Genomic DNA, 27,282 nt, shown 5'->3' with positions numbered 1-27,282 from the left:
TGTGAATTCAATGCTTCCCTCTCCGCGCTGCGTCGGCGTAGCGTAAAGGAGATACGTTACGGCGGCATAAATATGCGCCGCTGTCTGTGAATCCGGGCCTATATCTACAACTCATGATACATTAGTGTGGTGGTCAGTGGTCGTTGGAAAGTGTGATGAACTGTCCAGCACCCAGACTGGGTGCTTCTGTCAAGATATAGCTTCCTTCAGTCTCCACCCAAGAACCAGGTATTATAGCTAAATATTGCACCCAAGAATCTAGGCGGCACTAGCTTAGGTGCTCTGAAACTGGACCCAACTTTATTGTAAAATCACACAGAAAATATAGCACATCAGATCAGGTGAGCCTAATTACATTATTGTATGTAAAGGAAACAGTATACAGGAATGTAATTAGCATAGCTAAGGAACAGCCAACATAAACATTATGCTAATTCACCTCTAGCAACTAATAGCGGACAGTGATTTAATTAACATAAACAAACTAACAACTAGCCACTTAAACCAGCCTAGGTGACCAGACTGTCCAGCATCCAGCCCACAACACTGGATACAAAGTACATTATTATAAGCCTAAACATCCCACAATAGTTCCATAACAAGGTAAAGTGGACACAATATTAATCACATCTCCAAGAGATGAACAGACAGACAGACAGAAACAATAGGTGACTCAATTAACAATAGGAATGCACGCCAAGGAGACACACAAAAGGAGAAAGACACTTAAGGCCCCATTCACATGAGCATGGCATTTTCAGGCAGAAAGTCGTGCAATTTTACCGCAATTTTTGCGGCGTTTACCGCGTTTTTGCCATGATTTTGTATAGGTCAAAAGGTCACCAATGTAAAAAGCAGAAAACCGCCCAAATCTACCTTAAAAAAAAAAGTCCCAGAACTTGTTTGAGCTTCAGGCATTTTAGAGCTTCTGGCTTCAGGCGTTTTGGAGTGGAGATGTTAACCATCTCCACAGAGAATAATAGATTTTTTCCCCTGGAGCGTATTGTAGTTTCAGGCTTCAAGCTACAAAACGCTCAGGTGTGAATGGGGTCCAACACATAACACCTTAAACAAATCATATCAGGAGACCCCAGTACTAGGTTGGTTTGAGATGATATTAACATCTGCTCTGAGTATCACAATCTAAAGCAGTCATTGCTGGTTTTGGGCATAGAGGCCCCTAAATATGTATATGGGTCCTCCAGTTCCCAGAGTCTGTGTGCTTTGGGGAGAGATGGACTTGAATCAGAAGACCGCTCCAAGGGTCCCCCAGGCACACAAGAGTAATGTTCCCTTAAAAGTCAGGGTCCAAAGTCCATAGCCAAGAGGCCACCCTGCAGTCCCCTCCAAAAGCCCCTGTCCCAGTTGGGTCTGTCACAAGAAGAATTGCCCCCGTACAGCTAGCTGAAAAAGAAGAGGCAGAAATTGCTCAAGGAAGCCCCATCATTTCATAGAGCAGTCTCAAGGGTTGAGATTTACTAAAACTGGTGCTAGAGCTGCACGATTCTGGGAAAAATGAGAATCGCTATTCTTTTGCATAGAATGAAGATCACGATTCTCATATTTTTTTATTTAAAGCGGTATTAAACCCCGTTCTTGTCAATATTGCCCATGTTGTCACCATTGCCCATGTTGTAACCCCTATCCATATATGTATACTCTCGCTCAGGCCCCCAGGTAGTACAATGGTTCTCTCTCACAGGCTCCGGGTTACACGGAACCCCTCCACCGGCCCTCACCTTGGTGCCCCCCCCGTCTTCTGCCTCCTCCAGCGGTAAAGCTCCGGCCAGGCTCCACCAGCACCTGCCCTCATCTCCCCGGCTCCAGTCAGCATTCTCTGCTCCGCTCCCTGTCTGGAACCAGGTCTGCTAGGAATCCTGGGATTGGTAGTTCTACAAGGAGACCTCCCCCTTCACTAACAACAGAGGCGGGACTACATATCCCGGCATGCCATGCGGCGCAGCAGCGGGAGGCGGATGATGACGTTCCTGCTGCGGATTGGAGGATGGTGGTGATGGGGAATGTGAGCGACTTCCGGGACACATGGGACAGGTGAGAACAATTTATGGCCGCACCCGAAAATCACGGGTCATCCCGTGGGGAGATCGCGGGCGGGATCTCGAGATCGCGATTCTCTTTGCGATTAATCGTGCAGCTCTAACTGGTGCACAGAGAATCTGGTGCAGCTGTGCATAGTAACCAATCAGATTTCAGGTTTGATTGTCAAAGCTTATTTGACCAAGCTGAAGTTAGATGCCGATTGGTTACTATGCACAGATTCTGTGTCCACCACTTAGTAAATCTCCTCCTAGATTTCTCTCATGACCGGTGTCCCTTTGAAGAAGAGGTTTCATTGCTGGTCTGATATGCTTATCCTGGGCCTACACACTGGGACTGATTTCTAATTAAGGCCAATCACTGACGGCCCTCTAATTACAAGTCACGCTCCCAGGCAGTGGCAGAAGCTCGTTATCACAAAGGAAGATCCTCCAGCACTCTTCTGATGTGGAATAGTGAAGGATGTAAAGAACAGCGCCTACGCCACTGTACGCGTGGTGTGAGGGCTGCCGCGTGTCCCAGGCGCATTATTTTCCTGCCCATAGGATTTAAGAGGATATCTGTCAACGGTCTACCTAGGCAAAAATCCTTCATTTCACGTGACAGTCTATCGCCCTGTGTGTAAACCTTCACAATTCCATAAGAAAATTTGACTTCACAGCGGCACGGCTCTCCGATGATTGCTGGCAATTATCATTTGCAGTTCGCAGCTGCCGTCTGGAGATCCGGCTTTGGATATAAAAGAGGTGAGGCGAGGACAGCGCGGGGTACAGATGTAACCAATTTAGCATTCTCAATGGTACCTTTTAGCGAGGCCGGAAAAAACACATTTAGGGATTAACCTGCTGCTAAAGGAAACTGAGGGCTACGAGATGCATTACTGCTCTGGAAGACACGTGGGGAGACTGGAGGCGTTGTTCCTAGCAACTAGAATCCAGCGGTTAGTTTTCTAATGCAGCTTTATTCATTTAGTCCTGTTTAGTGCCAGTTGAAAAGCATGGGCCAGATTCACGTAGAATTCCGGCAGCGCAACGTATCCCATTTACGTTACACCGCCGCAAGTTTTCAGCGCAAGTGCTTGATTCACAAAGCACTTGCCTGTAAACTTGCGGCGGCGTAACGTAAATCCGTCTGGCGCAAGCCCGCCTAACTCAAATGGGGCGTGTATCATTTAAATTAGGCGCATTCCCGCGCCAAACGTACTGCGCATGCTCCGTTTTGTAATTTCCCGCCGTGCTTTGGGCGAAATGACGTCGCACCAACGTAATTTTTTGAACGGCGACGTGCGTTACGTCCTTTCCTATTCCCGTACGATAACCACCTTGGGAGAGAGCTTCCCAGAGGGGGTTATCTTGCATGCGCGCTCCTGTGTCATACACTCGGGGTCCATGACTCGGCACCGCCCCCCACATCATTGGATTTGATTGACAGCAGCGGGAGCCAATGGCTGCACTGTTATCAATCTATCCAATCAAATGCAGAGACTCCGTGGAGAAGAGGATGCCGGGGACACGCCGAGCAGGCAAACTGGCTCAGGTAAGTAAAATGGGGGGGGCTGAGGGGCCTGTGTTTTTTCACCTTAACGCATAGGATGCATTAAAGTGAAAAAACACAAACCTAAACAACCCCTTTAAGTTTGTTTTTGTGATGCGTAACCTAACAAAACAGTGACCCTCTAAGAAGCTTCATCCAAGCCAAGGTTACAGGAAACAGGCCCGTCCAAAGGGTTTGAACTGAAATAGTTCAGAAAATTTACCCTCTGATGCCCATGTATAATAAAGGAACAAGGTGGGACACTTCTGCCTCTTTCACAAACCTGGTCTGTTGAGGCAGAAGCATACCCCAGCCCCTCGTGACAATATCAGTGTCAAGAGCAGGTCCGAAGAAATGATGTCCCTCGAGGCCAACCAAATCAGACACTTTTGCTTGTCTTGCAAAATGCTCTTAAACCAAGTTACTCTCAAACCAAGGTTTTACTGTACTGATGATCTGGTTTATAATGGAAGGTCTGCATTAAGCTAAAGACACCTTCCATGGGGTTACTTTGAACAATAATGGCCACATATGACTAACTCTCTTCAATCTTCATTTCATTAAACTTGTCCCAGTCAGTAACTGCTATTCATTTCCAGAAATCCCCCAGAAGTCCAAATTTAGCCAACTATTTATGTCTGCTGTCCAAGTACTGTGCCATGTCACCCCATACTGATTACTATTTCAGGTATGGAAGTTCCCTTTGACAGCTAAACTAGAAATCTATTTTTTTTTTTTTTTTTTTTACACCTACCCTACCTAAATGACAAGTATTATCAAATATAACATCATAGATTTGTCTCTCAAAGTGGATCCTTCAGTATTAAGGCTCTATAAATTCATTCCGGACAAATCACTCTGGGCTGGATTCAGGTACATCCGCGCATTTTTACGGCGGCGCAGCGTATCATATTTACGCTACGCCGCTGTAAGTCAGTGAGGCAAGTGCTGTATTCACAAAGCACTTGCCTCCTAAGTTACGGCGGCGTAGCGTAAATGGGGCCGGCGTAGGCGCGCGTAATTCAAATGAGGATGAGGGGGCGTGTTTTATGTTAATTATTGGTGACCCAACGTGATTGACGTTTTTCCCGAACGGCGCATGCGCCGTCCGTGGAATTTCCCAGTGTGCATTGCTCCAAAGTACGCCGCAAGGACGTCATTGCTTTCGATGTGAACGTAAATTACGTCCAGCCCTATTCGCGAACGACTTACGCAAACGACATAAAAAATTCAAAATTCGAAGCGGAAACGACGTCCATACTTAACATTGCGTACGCCTCATAAGAGCAGGAGCAACCTTTACGCCGAAAAAGCCCAACGTAAACGACGTAAAAAAATAGCGCCGGGCGTACGTACATTTGTGAATCGGCGTATCTAGGTCATTTGCATATTCTACGCCGAAAACGACGGAAGCGCCGCCTAGCGGCCAGCGTAAATATGCAACTAAGATACAACGGCGTAAGAGACTTACGCCGCTCGTATCTTAGCCTAATTTAAGCGTATCTGGTTTACAGAATACGCTTAAATTTACGACGGTGTAAATTCAGAGTTACGACGGCGTATCTACTGATACGCCGGCGTAACTCTCTCTGAATCTAGCCCAGAATTGTTAAAAAAAATCTGTACCTTTCATCAAAAAAATAAGCAGTCCTAGAGCTTTATCAGTCTGCTGCAGACAGGAGGAAGCATTTTTTCAGTCTCCTCTCCCCCGTCGGACTGCAGCTACCAGGCCAGGAAGGCACTCAAACGTCAGACTCATTTATAAAATTTCAGCTGGTGTATTTAAAAGCCAATGCCAGGCAGAAGTGGAAGCATTAAAGTGCTTGTAAAACCCTTGTAAACATATATCCAGTGAAGTGACTGGCTTCAGGTGATGCACAGAGATTAAACAAAAATTCTCCTACATAAGTTGTACCTGTTTATCTGCAGTCTCCTCTTCTCTACACGCGTTCAAATTGCTAAATTTACAGCGTGTCTGAGAGTTGCGAAAAAGTGGATGGAGAGCTGAAGTTACACTCTACAGAGCTCAGTGAGGGGAACTCTGAGAGCTGATTGGAGGGAAGGGACACACCCCCCTTCAACAGCATACAGTAACAGAGCCAAGACTGTCAATCTGCTGGAGGCACAAATACACATGTATAGGATATAGGATAAGATCACACAGCTCCATAGGAGGGGCAGTAGGGAGTATAATCCCCAAAGCCTCTGCTTTGTAACGTTGTCTCCCTTTGCTTCCTGCATCACCAATTATTTTCAAGCCTCCAAGGCATGTGACCGATTGGTGGCTCTGGATTTTTTTTTTGCCACTTGCAATCCTGAATATAAATATCCCTGATTTTTATATCAGAGATAGCAAGTGGGATGTTTAATCCTTGCCAGCAGGTGAATTCCAGCATGGCCAGAAGATGCATTCAAAAGGTGGCCAGCAGGTTTGTCAAAGCATCGCCAGCAGGTTGGTTCCAGGAAGACCAGTGAGTGGCGTGTGCCAGGATCACCAACAGGCGTGCCCCCAGGATCACCAGCAGGCGTGCCCCCAGGATCACCAGCAGGCGTGCCCCCCAGGATCACCAGCAGGCGTGCCCCCCAGGATCACCAGCCGGTGTGTCTCAGGATCACTAGTCCGTGTGCCCCAGGATCACCAGCAGGTGTCTCAGGATCATCAGCAGGTGTGCCCCAGGATCACCAGCCGGTGTGTCTCAGGATCACTAGTCGGTGTGCCCCAGGATCACCAGCAGGTGTCTCAGGATCATCAGCAGGTGTGCCCCAGGATCACCAGGCAGTGTGTTTCAGGATCACCCGCAGGTGTGCCCCAGGATCACCCACAGGTGTGTTCCAGGATCACCCGCAGGTGTGTTCCAGGATCACCCGCAGGTGTCTCTCAGGATCACCCGCAGGTGTCTCTCAGGATCACCCGCAGGTGTCTCTCAGGATCACCCGCAGGTGTCTCCCAGGATCACCAGGCAGTGTGTTTCAGGATCACCAGCAGGTGTGCCCCAGGATCACCAGGCAGTGTGTTTCAGGATCACCCGCAGGTGTGTCTCAGGATCACTAGTCGGTGTGTCTCAGGATCACCAGGCAGTGTGTTTCAGGATCACCAGGCAGTGTGTTTCAGGATCACCAGGCAGTGTGTTTCAGGATCACCAGGCAGTGTGTTTCAGGATCACCAGGCAGTGTGTTTCAGGATCACCAGGCAGTGTGTTTCAGGATCACCAGGCAGTGTGTTTCAGGATCACCAGGCAGTGTGTTTCAGGATCACCAGCAGGTGTGCCCCAGGATCACAAGGCAGTGTGTTTCAGGATCACCAGGCAGTGTGTTTCAGGATCACCAGCAGGTGTGCCCCAGGATCACCAGGCAGTGTGTTTCAGGATCACTAGCAGGTGCATTTCAGAGAAACTGCCAAATTACAGACAAATGGAGGGCCGTGAACAGTACAGTAATGCCTGAGCAAAAATAATTAACCTACTCAGCATCTCGCCTGTGCTCCTTATATTCCTGTAAAATTCCATTTCAATTTGAACTGGGGGTGTACATTATAAACGACTTCAGGTAACTACACATAAGCGAGTTTGGAAACATGCCATGTGTGCTTTTTAGTGATATAATGGATACAGTATTTTTACATCCACCTGAAGTCTCTCTTTAAATGAACCCTCAAGTGCTCAGTTTTCACAAAATCCTACAAGGAACGTTCCCTCTCTCAGCCCTGGCATCGATGATCAGAAAGCTGCGCACTTGAAGCGAGTAATGTATATTCATCTAAGCAACCACCCACTGAGATCAGATGTAAGCCCGGATTCCGCAGGACCTCAGAAAAGTGCTCACATACATTAAACATTCAGCGTGTCAGACGAACAAAGTTGTAACAGAAGTCCCATCGCAGGTCAGCTCCCGCTGCCAGTTTCATCTTCCTTACACCAGCTCTTGTCTGCTTGCCAAGTGAAATGAGTCTGCCTTTTCCCACCAGGCATGCAAAAAATCCAGAGGCTGGCCTGCCATTCTAAAAACGCATCCGGCCGACGACCGTGAAAGAGCAAGATCATTGTTCTATCAAGTTTAGATGATTGCTGATGGTGAAAATATTAGACTTGTATCGTTAAATCAAAGACCTAAGCAAATTGTCATACGGGGGCTTCTAGGTGCAGTTTTCGGTGCGAAGACCACCCATTGTCAGGAAGTCATTATGACCCAATTCTCGCCCTTGTTCTGATGCCTGGATGAGAATTGGGCTGTTTAAAGAAGAACTTTGGCTTAAAAAAAGCCCCCCCTTTTTTTAAATACCCCTTAGGCTGGATTAACACATGTGCGGTGCCAATTTCAGGTCCTTTTTTACTGCGATTTTCCAAAGTAGCTGTTGAGCTGCGATTTAGACACCATTCTGATGCGAATTTTAGGAGCGTCCTTAACCACTTGACCACCAGGCACGTAAACCCACTTAATAACCAGACCAATTTTCAGCTTTCGGTGCTCTCACAATTTGAATGACAATTACTTAGTCATACAACATTGTACCCAAATGAAATTTTCGTCCTTTTTTTCACACAAATAGAGCTTTCTTTTGGTGGTATTTAATCACAGTTGTGTTTTTTTATTTTTTGCGCTATAAGAGAAAAAAAGACTGAAAATTCTGTAAAAAAAATGAATTTTTCTTTGTTTCTGTTATAAAATTTTGCAAATGTAGTATTTTTTTCCTTCATTCTTTTGCATAATGTGAAAGATAAAGTTACGCCGAGTAAATAGATACCCAACATGTCACCCTTCAAAATTGCACACGCTCGTGGAATGGTGCCAAACTTCGCTACTTAAAAATCCCCATAGGCGACGTTGCAGGGTATTGCAGAGTAGTGTGGGGTATTGCAGAGTATTGTGGGGTATTGCAGAGTATTGCACAGGGTATTGTGTATTGCAGGGTATTGGGCAGGGATGGCTGAGCAGGGATGGATGGATGGCTGGATCTGTGACTACATTTGTCACAGATCCAGCCCACAGCACTGCTGCATCCGCTCTCTCCCCTCTCCTCTCACACTGTACCGTTCGGTACAGAGAGGGGAGGGTGGAACCGGCGTCATGTGACGGTTTGTTTACAAGTGATCGCTCCGTCATTGGACGGAGCGATCACGTGGTAAACCGCCGCTATCAGCAGCGATTTACCGTGATGCGCCGGGTCCGGGAGCGCGATTCTGGGAGGACGTCCATGGACGTCCTCCCAGAGTTAAGGAACCGCCTTGTAGACGTATATTGTCTATAGGGCGGTGATTAAGCGGTTAAAGTGGACTTAGACCTACAGGTAAGCCTAGATTAAGGTTTGCCTGTAGGTGCAATAAATATCTCCCAGACCTACATGGTTTAGGAGATATTTCCAAAGGACATGCACCGATGTCTACGGCGCAGGCGCACTGAGCTTGCCGCTACTAACGGAGATCATGCCGTTAGCGGCGGCGCATGAGCGGGAGTGACGTCATCGTGGCTCCGGCCAGTCACAGAGCCGGAGCCGCAAAAAGAGGAAGACACTCGGGGGAAGGATGGCGGCGCTGGAGGAGAGGAACAAGCACCGCTGCGGGTACTTTGATCTCAGGTAAGTAATACATAATGAGCTAGTATGCTATGCATACTAGCTCATTATGCCTTTTTTTTGCAGGGGTTTCTTTTTCAATTTTTTTTTTTAAAGAGGGTTTACTTCCTTTTTAACAACTGATGACTCATTAGCTGTCAGCAGGTTGCCCACTGACAGCTGAAAGTAAACCAAACAATTGGCGGCAATAAAATGTGAAAAAAAAAAAAACAGCGTGGGGGTCCTCCCCCAATCTACACTATGCCCTTCAGATCTGGTAAAGATTTTAAAAGGGGAACCCACCCAAGATAAAAAATAAAATAAAAAATAACGATACCAGATCCCTCTTTGAGCATGCAGCCTGGAAAATGGGGGGGGGGGGATTGGCAAGCAGGCCCCCTCCATGCCCTCAACATGGAGGGGTGCTTTGGGGTAGACAGGCTCCACCAATCCCCCCCCCCCCCCAAAGCACCTTGTCCCCATGTTAAGAGGGACAAGGGCCTCTTCCCCACAACCCTGGGCAGTGGTTGTTGGTCTGCGAGCGGGGGGGCTTATCTGCATCTGGAAGCCACCTTTAACAAAGAGGCCCCCAGATCCCACCTGCTTTTTTTGTGAATGAGTATGGGGTACAATGCACCTAGGGTTGTGCCACCTCATCCCTTTAAACCCGAAAACATAATTACACAGGTTCTGTTGCTGATTAAGGTGGTAATTAAACTCACGTGTTGCCTTATCTGCATTAAAATTAGCCTCAGAACCCGTGTAACTCATGTGTTCAGGTTTAAAGGGATGAGGTGGCAACCCAAATTGCACCCCTAGTCATTCACTTTAAAAAAAATAAAAACAGACAGTTTTTGACAAGTCCTTATTTAAAAATAAAAATGTCCTCCAAAGTAAATCCAGTGCCAATCACAATGAACGCCACTGACCCCAAAAAAAGAAAAGAGCTCTATACTCACCGCTGGCTCCCGCCACCTGACAGCTACGCTCCCTCACGCCGCTAAATAAACAAAGGGGGCGGAGCCCTTCAGTGATAGCACCATGTGGCCCCACCCTCTTGTGACATTGACCAGGGCATGCTGGTCAATGGGAAAGCCTTACTTTCAGTGTGGCACAGTTGCATAGGTTCCTCTCCTTCACTGCGTACGTCGCACAAAGCGAAATGCATTAGGCGACAGAAATATCTCTGTGCTGTTTGCACAATAAAGTTTTGCATGCAGAGGAAAAAGCAGTGCATGCAAGCACAGGGAGAATATGCAAACTCAATGCAGATGGTGTCCTGGTTGGGTTTTAAACTGAGGATCCCAGTGCTGCAAGGCAGAAGTGCTAACCACCAAGTCACCATGTTGCCCATTTACTACTGCAAAGAGGAGGAAACTGATTTTTGGCCAGCCTCTGAGGGCTCTAGTGTAGTGCAGGACCCCAAAATGGTGATGGATGGTACATGGGTAATGGTGTTCTCCATTTACAAATTAGGAGCTTACTATAGCGCAGAAGAGAGAAATATGTAATTATTTGGTGGGTAGTCAAGAAAATAAAAAATAATCGCATGAAAAAATGAAAAAAAAATTACATATTTGCCGATTTTAGCATGGTTGAAATAGTTCCTGGTTACCATAGCCAGCCATAGCCATGTTTTGTTTTCTGAATGAGCACGGTTGAACGAGAGAAAACCAACCCATTTCTCCAACCCACTAACACTGTAGATGAAGGAATTCCTCTGCCGCCAGTACCTGCGGCTGCCTAATATCCAAACAGTGGCCCAGATTCAGGTACATTTGCGCTTTATTTGCGGAGGCACAGGGCAACGATTTTGCCCTGTGCCCCCGCAAATATTTTGCGCTGCCCTCGATTCACGGAGCAGTAGCTCCGTAAATTGCGAGGGCACGCCGGCAAAATTGTCCGGCGTAAGCGCGCGCAACGTAAATGATCCCGCCGGGGGCGGCAATCATTTAAATTAGACGCGCTCCCGCGCCGAGCGTAGAGCGCATGCTCCGTCGGGAAACTTTCCCGACGTGCATTGCGGCAAATGACGTCGCAAGGACGTCATTTGCTTCAAAGTGAACGTGAATGGCGTCCAGCGTCATTCACGATTCACTTACGCAAACGACGTAGATTTTAAATATCGCGACGCGGGAACGTGGGTATCCTACAGCATTGGCTGCGCCTGCTATTAGGTTGTGTAACCTTACACGAAACCCGACGTACGCAAACTACGTAATTTGCGTACGCAGGGCTCGCGCAACGTTGTGAATCGGTGTTAGTATGCAATTTGCATACTATACACAGATCACAATGGGAGCGCCCCCTAGCGGCCAACGCAAGAATGCAGCCTAAAATCTGCGTGGCATAAGAGCCTTATGCCACGCAGATTTTAGGCTGCAGTCGGCATAGCGATGTTCCTGAATCAGGAGCATTCGCTACGCCGGAGCAAGTAAGCAATTGCGCTGTGTAACCTATGGTTACACAGGCGCAATTGCTTCTTGAATCTGGCCCAGTGACTGCATCTGATGCAGTCGCCGTTTGGTTTATAATTTTCCACCCAGCGCTTCTGATTTTTGTCGAGCCAGGTGGTGCCAACGGGGCCACCCACAGCTCAAATTTCAGCCGAATACAGAATCGTTTATGGCCGACTTATCAATGGGCCAAAAATTGATTACACTGGTTGCCTGTAGTTCTATTTAACCCATTTTAAGGCCGACCAAACTGACCGAATCGATGGGCGTAGAAAACCTGCACGGCTGCCAGCTGATGTGAATGACACCCGTCAAAGCTTGCAATAGGCAGATCACGAACTTCAAAAAGGAACTGAACAGACTGCGGCCCCGTAATTGTATTATCTTAATGCAAGCGGAGGAGGCAGCGGCCCGTTTGATAAGCTCACTTAGCAGGGGGATGGAACAACTTGATGACATCCTGGCGTGACCTCGGGGGTTAAAGATGTAATTTTCCATCTGGCGAAACTTGGCTCGGGCCCGCAGCCTGCCACCACCTGCTGTTCAGCGCCGGAGGTTGTGAAGAATCAGCTGACAATGAAAGCGCTGCGGAAGGTGTTGTTCCGGCTCAAATCTCCCCTCCGACAAATCCTCTAATCTGTTCGCGTTACAATCACATTCCGCATTCGGCGGACGTGCTGTGGGTATAGCGATGCCTGGTCTACAGGATGTGAAAGGCGAATATACATATTTATAACAGCGGCATGTTCGAAAAAAAAAAAAAAAAAAAAAAACAAGTGTCAAAGCAGAGAGATGGATATCACTTTGTATGCCAATTCAGATCTCTAAAGCATAGCCCACAATACCAATATTTCTGTGTTGGAGTCTCTCAGGGTGACGCACTTTCAGGGATTTTGACTTAAAATGGTTAGTCCGAAATCGATAGATTAATTCTTCATAAATCAGTTTCCTAAAGCGGAACTCCAAAATTAAAAATAGAATGAATACAAACAAAAGGCATTCAGAACATGTTCGTTCCACCATTGCCGGGTTATGTAAATACATCATTTTTTATCTGCAATCCAACTGTATGACATATGCCATGTGAGACATACTGTTTATGCCGGCCATAGATGGCGCGATTTTCTTTCCTCCAACCAACGGTGTGACAGGCCTAACCAGGACAGGGGCTTTTGGAGGGGACTGCAGAGTGGCCTCTTGCCTACCGACTATGGGCCCTGGATTTTGAGGGGGATCTATTCTTGGGAGGTATGTGCCTGGGGGACCCTTGGAGTGGTCTTGCTTCAGATTCGGGTCCATGTCGCCCCAAAACACACAGGGCTAGATTCAGCAATGATTTATGCCGGCGTATCCACAGATACGCCGCGTAAATTCAAAGCTGCGCCGGCGTATCTTCTTTCTGTATTCAGAAAGCAAGATACGCCGACATTAGCCTAAGATCCGACTGGCATAAGTCTCTTGCGCCGTCGTATCTTAGGGTGCATTCTCACGCTGGCCGCTAGGTGGCGCTTCCGTAGTTTTCGGCGTAGAGTATGCAAATTACCTAGATACGCCGATTCACAAACGTACGTGCGCCCGGCGGTAGTTTTTTACGTCGTTTGCGTGAGGCTTGTTCGGCGTAACGTTGCTCCTGCTTCTATGAGGCGCACGCAATGTTAAGTATGAATGTCGTTCCCGCTTCGATTTTTGAATTTTTAACGTTGTAAGCGCAAGTCGTTCGCGAATAGGGCTGGACTCAATTTACGTTCACGTCGAAACCAATACGTCATTGCGGCGTACTTGGGAGCAATGCACACTGGGATATGTACACAGACAGCGCATGCGCCGTTCGTTAAAAAATGTCAATCACGTCAGGTCATCAGACATTAACATAAAACACGCCCCCCCTTCCACATTTGAATTACGTGGGCTTACGCCGGCCCAATTTACGCTACGCCGCTGCAACTTACGGAGCAAGTGCTTTGTGAATACTGCACTTGCTCCTGTAAGTTGCGGCGGCGTAGCGTAAATACGATATGCTGCACCGCCGTAAGATCAAGCGCAGCTACCTGAATCTAGCCCACAGACTTTGGGAACTTAGAACTAGGATACAGATTTGGGGCCTTCGTACCCAAACCAGCAATGGCTGCTTAAGACTGAGACGCAGGGCAGATGTTAATATAATCAGCTCAAAACAACCTGTTGCTGGGGTCTCCTGTTATGATCTGTTTACTAAGGTGTCTTTCTCCCATCATTTCCCCATTGTGTGCCTCCCAGGTGTGAATTCCCATTGTTGATTGAGTCACCTACTGTTTAAGTCCATCTCCAAATCCTTTAGAGATTTTCACAGCCCTATGACTTCTTACTGGGGAACTGGTGCCAAACTGTCTGGGTGGGCACTGAGTCACCTAGGCTTGTCTAGAGGACTAGTAAGCTTATGGTGTAATTAGGTTACTGTTTATGTTGGCTGCTCCTTAGCTATGTTAAAGTGTTTGTTAAGTCAATAATTTTCATTCTATAGTTCCCTCTGTTATATAAGAGTAAGCTCCACAGTAGATGTCATTTTAAAAAACATGCTGTATAAATACCTTTAGCCAGATTCAGGTACATCGGCGTATCTTTGTAGCGGCGTAGCGCAGCTCATATGCGCTACGCCGACGTAACATAGAGAGGCAAGTACAGTATTCACAAAGCACTTGCTCCCTAAGTTACGGCGGCGTATCATAAATGGGCCGGCGTAAGCCCGCCTAATTCAAATTATGAAGGTAGTGGGCGTGTTGTATTAAAATTAGCCGTGACCCCATGTAAATGAATTCCCGAACGAACGGCGCATGCTCAGAATCACGTCAAATTTACGCCCTGAGATACAACGGCTCAATAGCAACGACGTGAACGTAACCTACGCCCAGCCCCATTCACGTACGACTTAAGTAAACGATGTAAAATCCGACGTCCATACCCTAACATGACTTAGACCAGCTATTTGGTGGTTTATCTTTATGCCGGAAAAACGCCTTACGTAAACGGCGTAGATTACAGCGACGGGCGCAAGAACGTTCGTGAATCAGCGTATCTAGGTCATTTACATATTCAACACTTAAATCAACGGAAGCGGGCAGAGGAGAACAGAGGGGGGGGGACAGAGGAGAACAGAGGGGGGGGGGCAGAGGAGAACAGAGGGGGGGGGGCAGAGGAGAACAGAGGGGGGCTGGGGGAGGAGCACACAGGAAACAGCTGGGAATTCTCGGTGCGGTGGGGAACAGCTGTAAACACCGATCTCCCTGTATAGCTTTTTAGCCGACAGCCACGGGAAAGAGAAAAGAAAAAGCGGCTGCTAAAAATCTATACAGAGAGATCGGTGTTCACAGCTGTTCCCCCGCCGCACCGAGCATTCCCAGCCGTTTCCTGGGTGCTACTCCCCCAGCCCCCTCCGTGTCCTTCACCCCTGCCTGTTCTCCTCTGCCCCCCCCCCCCGTTCTCTTCTGCCACCCCCCCCCCCCCCGTTCTCTTCTGCCAACCCCCCCCCCCCCCCCGTTCTCCTCTGCCACCCTCTCTGACCATTCCCAGGAGATTGTGAGGCTCATGCGGGTCCCGAGGCAAAAAAATGCGGGAGACTCCCGCACCTCGCGGGAGACTTCAGATGTCTGCCTTGAATCCCTCCAGAAAACTAGCAGTGTAGTTCCTGCCTTGCGATTGCGCCTAGGCACCCCTATGCCTTGATCCTAATAGCAGTTTTCAACATGGAGATCACCTAAACACGTCTTATTATTATAATGGAGACACAGATTAAATCAGAATGAGGCCCAAAATAAAATAGCAGTTCCCCCCACCACATTGATAAGGATTGCAATAGGCGCAAACAAGTCCCCCCAACTTCCATTTCATGGCCCCTTTCCTGGCAGATACACAGCCCTGACCAACTGCACCCCCCAGGTTTACTATAGTACCATGAGTTGTGTAGCTGGGCCCCCTTGACATCCACCAGGCCCCCGGTTCTTGTCTGGGGGGTAATGTGGATGATCAGGCTCAGCCTACACTCTGTAGAACTCAACATAAATGAAAATTTAAATGATAAAAAAAAAGTTAGGTTCTCTTTAAATTGCTTTCACGGTCCAAATTAAACACAAAAAGATCCAAGGAAATAAATGAGCGGCCGTTTAGACGTCTATGGAGAAGGGAGAGATTTCGGCAATAAAAAAATAAAAAAAAAGGAAAAAAAAAATCTCAATTTGGAAACAGCTGCTCCCCTCACACCGCATAAAATATAACGGAGTGCGTCTGTCTGCGTACAATCGGCTTGAACAAAGCGTCTCCCCGGAGAGTGCAGGAGTGAAAAGATGCAGTTTTGCACATGCTTGCACAAAGCCTGCCAAGCAATGGGTCTAATCAACGCTGAAAACATTAGCTGACAATACAGAGACACACTGAGATCACTGGAGAGTGGCAGGGAATCTCTTCACCAAGAAAGAAAGACATTTCCACCCGGTGGAAGAGACTTAACCCATTGGATGTCGGGGGGCTTAGGATGGTCACTTCAAATACCACAGCCAATTGTCTTCCTAATCGTCCACTTCAAGATGTTCCTCATTAACCGCTTTAACCATTAAATGAGGCCACCCAGCGTGTAAATGCAAAGCGAGAGCTCGTTATCATCTATTTGCCCTTCAGTCACCCTTGATGGAGCTGCCAGTGTTGGAATGAAAGGCTAATTTCTAGTAATATGGAGTAGTGCCACCTAGTGGCTGAACAACTGTGAAAACTGGCAGAACCTATTACAGGTAATGATGTATTCTCAGCACAATACACATCCTAAGCACTTATTATAATGTTGACTAGAAAGCACTTTATTTTTTTCCTGCTCCACAGTTTCATGATGAGTTTGTATAGGCCAGATACACACAGAGCTTTCACTTTAAATAAGCCGCTAGCAGGAGTAGGCGTTGGTAAGCTTTGGCGCAACACGATGATCTAAAAGCGTGTTTAAAGTGACCGTCAGCACTACAATTAAGATCTGTTAGGTAGGTTCAGTAAGAGTTAGGCCGGCTTATCAGTAGATAAGCCGGCCTAACTCAGAATCTACGCCGGCGTATGTTTAAGCGTATGCTCAAACAGAGACACGCTTAAACATATCTAAGAAACGACGGCTTGTGCCGTCCTATCTTATATTGCAATTTTTCGGATGGCCGCTAGGTGGCGCTTCCATTGCAGCCGGCGTAGATTATGTAAATTAGTTTGTACGCCGATTCACGAACGTACGCCCGGCCGCCGCAGTCGATTTACGCAGTTTCCGTAAGGCCTTTACAGGCCTAAAGTTATTCCACCTATTAGGTGGAATAACAATGTTATAGTATGGCTGCCGTTCCCGCCGCGAGGTTCGAATTTTTTACGTCGTTTGCGTAAGTCGTTCACGAATCGGGAGTTACGTCCACGTCGAAATCAATAGGCCCGTACGGCGTACTTGGCCGCAATGTACACTGGTAAATGTAGTCGCCTGGCACATGCGCAGTGACAAAAAAACGCGAGGTCAAGCCTCATTACCATTAAACACGCCCCCCCCCCCCCCCAAAGCATTTGAATTAGGCGCCCTTACGCCCGCCGCATTTACACTACACCGCCCTAAGTAAGGAGGCAAGTACTTTGTGAATCATGTACTTGCCTCTCTTACTTAAGGCGGCGTAGTGTAAACACGCTAGGCTACGCCGCCGCAAATTAGCGCGCCCCTACCTGCATCTATCCCAAGTGTACTTTCAAACTGAAACCAGCATGTAACAATCCTCAACGTAAACCCTGTACTGAAAGTGGTTGTAAACGCTATTCATGAAATCTGACCTTGGCACATATGTCTGTGGTGTTTACTTATCTCTCTCCAAAGCCCCAAGTCCCGTGTCTTTCTGCTGCTCCGTTCCTCTGTTATCAGCATGATAACTTCTGACACGTTCTCCGACACAGAAGATAAAAGTTGCTGGAAATTTGTGTCGGGGAGGGTGGTTAGAGATGGATAAGCAGAGAGTTGGTCTATTCACAGCACAGCTTTGCAAGTTTATTCGTTCTGCCTATGCGGAGGAACGAAAATCCGAAAACCCCAAAACTCAAAAATCTGAAATAACTCATAATGTAAGTTACATAGTTAGGTTGAAAAAAGTCCATCTAGTTCAACCATAAAAAAAAAAAATCGTACAATCACATATACCCAATTCTATACCCACAGTTGATCCAGAGGAAGGTGAAAACCCCCAGCAGAGCATGACCTAATTTACTACAGCAGGGGTAAAAAAAATCCTTCCTGATCCCCTGAGAGGCAATCTGATTTTCCCTGGATCACTTTTACCTTTAATGTTAGTGTCCAGTTATATTATGTACCTTTAGGAAAGAATCCAGGCCTTTCTGAGGCCGCGTACACACGGTCAGTCCATCCGATGAGAATGATCCGACGGACCATTTTCATCGGTTCACCGCTTTTTTCAGTTCAAAATCCGATCGTGTCAGAACGCGGTGACGTAAAACACACGACGTGCTGAAAAAAACTAAGTTCAACGCTTCCAAGCATGCGATGACTTGATTCTGAGCATGCGCGGGTTTTGAACCGATGCTTTTGTGTACTAACCATCGGTTTGGACCTAGCGGTCAGCAGTCCATCGGTTCTATCCCTCTGCATTCCTCTTGCCGCTGTGGAAGTAGGAGGGCGGCTTGTGTAACTATGTAGGAAGGTTTACAGAGCATGTAATAAGGCAGAAAATGGTAGTAGTTTGTCCTCTGTGGGACAGAACATTCTTCTTTTTTTTTTAAGTAGAACACTTACAGTTACTGGCAGGATCAACAGGTAAGACAATTAAGGGAAGACTCAGGAAAAAAAAAATTTTTATATTCCTCTCCCTTGCCCTACTGGATAAGTTAGGGAACCAGCATCTTCCTAAAGCTAAAATACAGCCTTATAAATCAAGCTTCCATGAAAACTATTCCGCATCCTCCAAGTACTCCCTTGTTCTGGAATGGAAATGGTATCCCATTGTAGAACTCCTATGGATAGCACGACTCTTTACACTCCCCCAACGCTCGTTTCTGCTCAGCGATGTGACTGGCTGAACTTCAGTAGCGCTCCCGCTGTCGCAATGTTCCCGATTCCCCCGCTCCCTCTGCCCCTTGTTGTCTGCCAGGCAGAGCCCGCTATCGGTGTCCTGGAGAGAGACATCGAAGTTATATTTTCTGTTACTGGCAGCTTGTTCAGCTGGAAACGCTTTTTATTTTTCATCTCTCCTGCGCCCCCCTCACACAATGAGCCCGGCTCGCTCTTGTCACAGTAACAGCCAAGAAAGTTTGAGCAATCTGCCATGCGTCTCTCCGGGGGACGTCAGCTATGTGCCGTGAACTCCCCGGTCTATCCGCCACTTCGCGCGGTGTGCTGTGCAGATGGCTTGTGCCAAGATGCCAGACAGTCAGTATTAGAGCGTTAACCCATGCCAACCCTTAACAGAGGGACAGGATGGGGGAAGACAAGGTTACCATAAAGATCGATCTGGGTTGTGATTTCATAGGTTTGGGGGTCTCTGAAAGTCTGTAAAGATTTGGTCATCCGCATACTGTGGCTAGCTTTTGAAAAAGGCTATACCTGTAAAGATTTACACATACAATAAAACCTTGGTTTGAGAACGTTAACCACTTCAGCCCCGGACCATTTTGCTGGTCAATGACCGGGCCACTTTTTGCGATTCGGTACTGCGTCGATTTAACTGACAATTGCGCGTTCATGCGACGTGGCTCCCAAACAAAATTGCCGTCCTTTTTTTCCCCACAAATAGAGCTTTCTTTTGGTGGTATTTGATCACCTCTGCGGTTTTTATTTTTTGCGCTATAAACAAAAATAGAGCGACAATTTTGAAAAAGAAAAATGTATCTGTCAGACAGTGACAGATGCAGCCAGATGGTTTGTTTGTAAACAAGGCTCACCATGACTGGATGGCACAATGATCACATGATTCTTTTCACCAAGCCGATTGGTTCCTGATGGTTATTGTGAGACCAGCAGCTGTGTGATAATGGTGTTTCTGGACTAGAAGCAGTGCCAATCCTGACCTCCCTGGGGCTCTAAGCAAAAATTACATACACATTAAAGTTGAGAAGCCGGGGGGTATTGTTTTGCTGTCGGAAAGTACATCTTACATTAAAGTGAGAAGAGGGGGGTGCGGACTTCTTACCTCTTCTCCCATGCAGCCAGTGAGTTGAGAAGTGGGGTAAAGGGCAAAACATTACTTCACACCAGACGGGGGCCTCTAGTAGTGAACAGTAAATAAAACCTACGATTACCGACATACGCACCTTTCCTGAGGAAAGTCAGTGAATGTAAACCTCTCCCTTTCTCGTGCATCAAACACCATGGCTAAAGCTATTACACTAAATCAGGGGTCTCAAACTGGCGGCCCTCCAGCTGTTGCAAAACTACAAGTCCCATAATGCCTCTGCCTGTGGGAGTCATGCTTGTAACTGTCAGCCTTGCAATGCCTCACGGGACTTGTAGTCTGGCAACAGCTGGAGGGCCGCCAGTTTGAGACCCCTGCAATGGTACGATGATCATTCTGCCAACACAACTTACTTGACTTTCTGAATCCAGATACAGTAGTCTGTAATGTACAGGTCATTGAGAATGTACGCAGGGTCGTTTTCTTGAAAGATTGAGTGGATATCCAACAAGCACTTGAGTAGCGCAGCCTTGCCTGGAAGTTTGGAAATAACAGAAGAAGTTATACAAGTCACCCAACCAACTGGAAGACGTTTTAAGAGTTTTAATTGATCTTGTGTGTTTAATCGATCCTGCTAAACACAGCATAGCCAAGAAAGCACCATGGACAAATCAGCGTTCTCCCCATTTATGGGAATGATTACAGAGAAGTACAAGGAAGGAGACTGCTGATCTTTCCAATCACATCCCAAAAAGCACAGAACTCAGGGTTACCTTAAAGGAGTTCTCCAAGCTAAAACTTTTAACCCCCGCTGTGCCCGGGCTGTAAAACTATACAAAATAAACTTTCACTTACCTGCCTACGATCCCCCGTTGTTCCGATATCGCCGTCCCGTTCTCCGGTCCCGGTCTCTTCCACTTCCTGCGGGTCGGTGACTCACAGTGCGCTCAGCCTATCAGCGGCCGCAGCAATGTCCCGTCGCGGCCGCTGATAGGCTGAGCGCACTGTGAGTCACCGACCCGCAGGAAGTGGAACAGACCGGGACCGGAGAACGGGACGGCGATATCGGAACAACGGGGGATCGTAGGCAGGTAAGTGAAAGTTTATTTTGTATAGTTTTACAGCCCGGGCACAGCGGGGGTTAAAAGTTTTAGCTTAGAGAACTCCTTTAAGGGCTACATAGGAAACTCGGGGCCCTTCCAGCTGTTGCAGAACTATCATGCCTCTAGGAGTAATTGTAACTGCCAGTCTTGCAATGCCTCAAGGGAAATGTAGTTACATAGTTAGTCAGGTTGAAAAAAAGACACAAGTCCATCCAGTTCAACCACAAAAAAATAAACAAACAAAATAAAAAACACAGTACAATCCCATACACCCAACTCCATACCCACAGTTTATCTAGTTCCACAACAGCTGGAGGGCTCCAGGTTGCCTACCCCTGCGGCTTAAACCAACACTGTACTAAAATAAAAATGCAGGGCCAGATCCACAGAGAGAGTACGCCGGCGTATCTACTGATACGCCGGCGTACTTTCAAATTTCCCGCGTCGTATCTTTAGTTTGAATCCTCAAACCAAGATACGACGGCATCTGGGTTAGATCCGACAGGCGTACGGCTTCGTACGCCTTCAGATCGTAGATGCAATACTTCGGCGTCCGCTGGGTAGAGTTTGCGTCGTTTTCCGCGTCGGGTATGCAAATTAGCATTTTCCGACGATCCACGAACGTACGCACGGCCGTCGCATTCTCTTACGTCGTCTCTAGTCGACTTTTTCCGGCATATAGTTAAAGCTGGTATTTTGCGGCGTATAGTTAGACTTGCCATGTTAAGTATGGCCGTCGTTCCCGCGTCGAAATTTGAAATTTTTATTTTTTTGCGCAAGTCGTCCGTGAATAGGGATGGACATAATTCACGTCTAAGTTAAAAAAAAATTACGTCGTTGCGACGTCATTTAGCGCAATGCACGGCAGGAAATTTAGGGACAGCGCATGCGCAGTTCATTCGGCGTGGGGACGCGTTTCATTTAAATGAAACACGCCCCCTACTCGCCGATTTGAATTAGGCGCTGAGAGATACACTACGCCGCCGTAACTTACGGCGCAAATTCTTTGTGGATTCAAAGAATTAAAACGTAAGTTACAGCGGCGTAGCGTATCTCACATACGCTGCGCCCATCCAAATGTATGTGGATCTGGCCCGCAGTCTTCACTGCGTAGAAAATAGCGGACCCCCCGCAAAGACTGGCAGCACGGGCAGTAAGCACCAACACTGTCTTTTGTAGGGGATACGTTTTGTTCACATTTTTATTTTAGCAATTGCAAATTTAAAGAGCGACTCCACCAACATCCCCCCCCCCCCCCTTGGTTATCTATGTACATTGCAAGGATTTTAACAAACTTTGTTTCAAATTGCTACCTTTTGCTATTGCTATGCTGAAGATATAGTTGTTTGTTTGTCTGTGTCCATGAGCACAGTGAACCTGTATGGGAGTGGTTTTAGAATCATCATCATCAATCAGCTGCTGCACCTGCATGGATCTAATGATAGTGGCATGGTCGGCATTCCCTTTAGATGCGATTTCCCTTTGGGAGCATCTCACCAAAAATGAAATTTTTGGTGCAGGGAATGCCAAAGATCGGATTTGTATGGGAAAATTAGTGAGCCAATCACACAAGCAGGAAAGTACATTTTTAGGGAGTGTTCTGTAAATCATCTGTGTTTTATAACAAACTATGAAAAAGTTTTAATCCCCCCCCCAAAAAAAATTTGGGGTTTAATTTAGCAAAAAAAAACCCCAGTGGTGATGAACAACTTCCTGCCTGGCCTATAGCAGATTGATGGCCGGGAAGTGGTTCTGTTATTATGACTGGGCGACATATGACATCCAGCAGAATAACATGCCAGCGGGGGGGGGGGGGGGGGGGGGGGGGGGGCGAGCAGAGTCAGTTTAACACGCCGCATCTCCAATCGTGATAAGAAGCCTTAACGGCATTCCTTGGTTCGCGCTGACAGGGAGAGAAAGGGAGGTCTGTGCTGATATTCAGCACATTGATTATCAGCACAGCCTCATCAAATGTACCCAATCAGTGCCCAGTCAGTGCCCCATCATAACCCCCTGCCAGTGCCCAATAAAGTGAAAATCAGTGACCACCACAGTGCCAATCAGTGCCCAGCACTAACACCTGTCAGTACCTGCCCAATCTGTGCCATATATTAGTGTCCATCAATGCCACCTGTCAGTGCCGCCTAAGCAGTGTCAATCAGTGCCGACTATCAGTGCAGCCTGCCAGTGCCCATCAGTGCCACCTGTCAGTGCCCCCTATAGGTAGCCATCAATTCTACATATCAGTGCCTCCTTATCAGTGCCCATCGTTGCCGACTCAGTGCCCATCAGTGAAGGCAAAAACAAAATTTTATAACAGAAACAAAGAAAAACGTTTTTTTCCCAAAAAAATAAAAAACGCAGAGGTGATCAAACACCACCAAAAAAAAAATTGTTGGCACAGAGCTGTAATCCTACGATTGTTGCTCTTCTTTTGTTTATAGCGCAAAAAAATAAAAACCACAGAGGTGATCAAATACCACCAAAAGAAATCTCTATTTGTGGGAAGAAAATTATAAAAATTTAGTTTAGGTACAATGTTGCATGACCGCGCAATTGTCATTCAAAAGACGACAGAACTGAAAGCTAAAAATTGGCCTGGGCAGCAAGGGGGTGAATGTGCCCAGACAAGTTAACCACTTAAGGACCCCTTCACGCCGATATACGTTGGCAGAATGGCACGGCTGGGCACATCAACGTACCTGTACGTTGCCCTTTAAGCCCAGCCGTGGGGTCGCGGGCACGTGCACGCGACCCCGTCCGAAGCTCCGTGACCGCGGGACCCGATCGCCGCTGGAGACCCACGATCAGTCCCCATAGCTGAAGAACGGGGAGAGCTGTGTGTAAACACAGCTTCCCCATTCTTCATTGTGGCGCCGTCATCGATCGTGTGTTCCCTTATATAGGGAATCACAATCGATGATGTCACACCTACAGCCACACCCCCTACAGTTAGAAACACAGATGAGGTCATACATAACCCCATCAGCACCCCCTTGTGGTTAACTCCCAAACTGCAATTGGCATTTTCACAGGAAACAATGCATTTTAAATGCATTTTTTTGCTGTGAAAATGACAATGGTCCCAAAAATGTGTCAAAATTGTCCAAAGTGTCCGCCATAATGTCGCAGTCACGAAAAAAAAAAAAAAAAAATCGCTGATCGCCGCCATTAGTAGTAAAAAAAAAAAAAGAATAAAAATGCAATAACTATCACCTATTTTGTAAACGCTATACATTTTGGGCAAACCAACCGATAAGCGCTTATTGCGATTTTTTTTTACCAAAAATAGGTAGAAGAATACGTATCGGTCTAAACTGAGGAAAAAAATAAAAAAAAATTATATATTTTTGGGGGATATTTATTATAGCAAAAGGTAAAAAATATTGCATTTTTTTTCAAAATTGTCGCTCTATTTTTGTTTATAGCGCAAAAAATAAAAAACCACAGAGCTGATCAAATACCACCAAAAGAAAGCTCTATTTGTGGGGAAAAAAGGACGCCAATTTTGATTGGGAGCCACGTCGCACGACCGCGCAATTGTCAGTTAAAATAAAACAGTGCCGAATCGCAAAAACTGGCCAGGTCCTTTAGCTGCCTAAAGGTACGGGTCTTAAGTGGTTAAAGAACACCAATCACAGCTGGGACTGTGAAATTATTTGATTATTAGTTATGGTCTTCCTTTTCTTTTTGTGTGACTGGTTCTCTTTAATGTTGACCTTCAGTATGTCGGGCAATGTAGAAATAGCGTGGCCTGTGACAATAACACGCGGGTGTGTTTGGGGAAAGGATTATGAAAACAAAGGGTTAAAAGTGGAGTTTCCCTTTAAATGGCTCCAGCGCTCGCCATGGCTGCGAATTCCTGGCTCGGATACTCGCGGGAGATAAAAATAACAGATATTATCTAAACTCAAATGTCTTCTTGGCGTTCCTCGGCGTTCTAATATTTTCGCACCCTTCTCTTGGCAGACAACACTCTGGGCTAAAATGCTCTCCAGATTGTAATAAATAAAAGACACATTTTTCAGTCCAACGTGAAGCCCGCAGCCTCCCCGCAGCGGCACCAGCAGATCGACGCTCGCAAATTCACAGAGCTTGTTGTGGTTGATGGCGCTCCCCCACCCAGGAACTTACTCCAAGCCCGAGCCATCTGCACAACAGGCCGAGAGGCCAGACGCTATTGGATGGGAAAACATTAACATGGAAACCACGCCGCCGATGGCTGGCAGACGCTGGCGGGCGGTCTACTTGCTCGCGGATTATTCCAAGCAGAGATGTCTTCCGTTCCAAGTACGTCTACTGGAAAGACTTTCTAACAAACAATCTGTTTCATAACCGGCTAATACACCCCCCCCCCCCCCCAGACTACTGACGAAATGCGTCAGCCGGCACAAGGAATATTACCCGCCACTGCACTTTTTCCCTAACCACTTGCCGACCGGCCGCAGTACATATACTGCAGCATGTCGGCTCTATTGTCCGAAACAACGCACCTGTACATCATTTTGTGCAATAGACAGCGGGGGTGTGCATGCCGATTGGCCAGAGGGGGAGGCAGTCATTGGGTACGGGGACGTGATGTCCGCCCGCCAACACGTGAATGCTCCACAGAGAGGCCGGCCACCCGCAAACGCTCCACAGAGAGGCCGGCCAGCCGCAAACGCTCCACAGAGAGGCCGGCCAGCCGCAAACGCTCCACAGAGAGGCCGGCCAGCCGCAAACGCTCCACAGAGAGGCCGGCCAGCCGCAAACGCTCCACAGAGAGGCCGGCCAGCCGCAAACGCTCCACAGAGAGGCCGGCCAGCCGCAAACGCTCCACAGAGAGGCCGGCCAGCCGCAAACGCTCCACAGAGAGGCCGGCCAGCCGCAAACGCTCCACAGAGAGGCCGGCCAGCCGCAAACGCTCCACAGAGAGGCCGGCCAGCCGCAAACGCGCCACAGAGAGGCCGGCCAGCCGCAAACGCTCCACAGAGAGGCCGGCCAGCCGCAAACGCTCCACAGAGAGGCCGGCCAGCCGCAAACGCTCCACAGAGAGGCCGGCCAGCCGCAAACGCTCCACAGAGAGGCCGGCCAGCCGCAAACGCTCCACAGAGAGGCCGGCCAGCCGCAAACGCTCCACAGAGAGGCCGGCCAGCCGCAAACGCGCCACAGAGAGGCCGGCCAGCCGCAAACGCGCCACAGAGAGGCCGGCCAGCCGCAAACGCTCCACAGAGAGGCCGGCCAGCCGCAAACGCTCCACAGAGAGGCCGGCCAGCCGCAAACGCTCCACAGAGAGGCAAACCGATGATCTGCCTATGTAAACAAGGCTGATCCCCGTTCTGACAGGGAAGAACACAGATCTCTGTGTTCATCTAGCGAGTCCATCCCCCGCACAGTTAGCAAGCACCCACCCCCTAGGGACACACTTAACCCTTTGATAGCCCCTGATGTTAAGGAAGGGAACCTCCGCTTTTCGGAAACCCTCCCCCCCTCCGGTGTCACATTTGGCACCTTTCAGGGGGAGGGGGGTGCAGATACCTGTATAATACAGGTATTTGCTCCCACTTCCGGGCATAGACCCCCACGGGGGTCTACGTCACTCCACCCCCCCACCCCCCCTGGGAAACACAGGTCCCAGAAGACAGCGGGGACCAGTGAGGACGCGCAGCGCAACACGCGCATTCGCAGTAGGGAACCGGGAAGTGAAGCTGCAACGCTTCACTTCCTGATTCCCTCAGCGAGGATGGCGGCGGGGGGCAGCTGAGAGCCGAGCGATTGATCAGCTTCGGCTGCCGACATGGCGGGCACCCTGGACAGGTAAGTGTCCATTTATTAAAAGTCAGCAGCTGCAGTATTTGTAACTGCTGGCTTTTAATATTTTTTTCTTTTTAGGCGGACCTCCGCTTTAACTCCCAGACAGTGCTGCTGTGCCTCCTTTTCTCATTCCTCCAGAGTTGTGTCTCACTAATACCGGAGTTGTGTTACTGGCCAGATCACCAGTAAAAACAGAGGGGGAAAAAGGTAAAAGAAAAGAAAACGAATGCAGCCGCCACATCTAATGATTGTAAGCTCAACGAGCAGGGCCCTCCTTCCCCTTCTGTATTGAATTGTATTGTAATTGTACTGCCCCCCCTCTACATTGTAGAAGGCTCTGTGCAAACTGTTGGCACTTTAAAAATCCTTTATAATAATAAAATAATACATTTTTCGTTTGGGGTATAATATCGCTTTAAATGTTCAACTGCTCAACCAAACTTGTAAAAATTAAAAAGAAATCCTACCCAATCTGATCAATGAAATGAGATCCTGGATAGCCTTGGTCACCAGGCGGAAGTGCCTATAGAGCGGATAGCATAACACTCGTCTCCCAAAAGACACCAGGACTTCCTGGAGCGACTTGTAGTTCTGTATGATAGAAAAGAAAATGCTAAAGTGTTACTCTACCTTGGACT

General features: G+C 47.7%; 1 protein-coding gene across 4 annotated transcripts in view; it reads right to left on the bottom strand.

The window, feature by feature from the left end:
- Positions 1–27,282, bottom strand: part of SHQ1 (SHQ1, H/ACA ribonucleoprotein assembly factor) — a 111,755-nt gene that overhangs the window by 15,589 nt on the left and 68,884 nt on the right. For all 4 annotated transcript variants that reach the window (XM_040359064.1, XM_040359066.1, XM_040359067.1 and 1 more), the window contains exons 10-11: positions 27,112–27,235; positions 20,162–20,282 (exon numbers count right to left, since the gene is read on the bottom strand). In XM_040359064.1, coding sequence (XP_040214998.1) covers positions 20,162–20,282; positions 27,112–27,235 — 245 coding nt within the window. The remainder of the gene's footprint in view (positions 1–20,161; positions 20,283–27,111; positions 27,236–27,282) is intronic.

The sequence above is a fragment of the Rana temporaria genome, chromosome 7 (genome assembly GCF_905171775.1).
Source record: "Rana temporaria chromosome 7, aRanTem1.1, whole genome shotgun sequence".
Lineage (NCBI taxonomy): Eukaryota > Metazoa > Chordata > Amphibia > Anura > Ranidae > Rana > Rana temporaria.
This window is presented reverse-complemented; position numbering and strand designations above follow the sequence as displayed.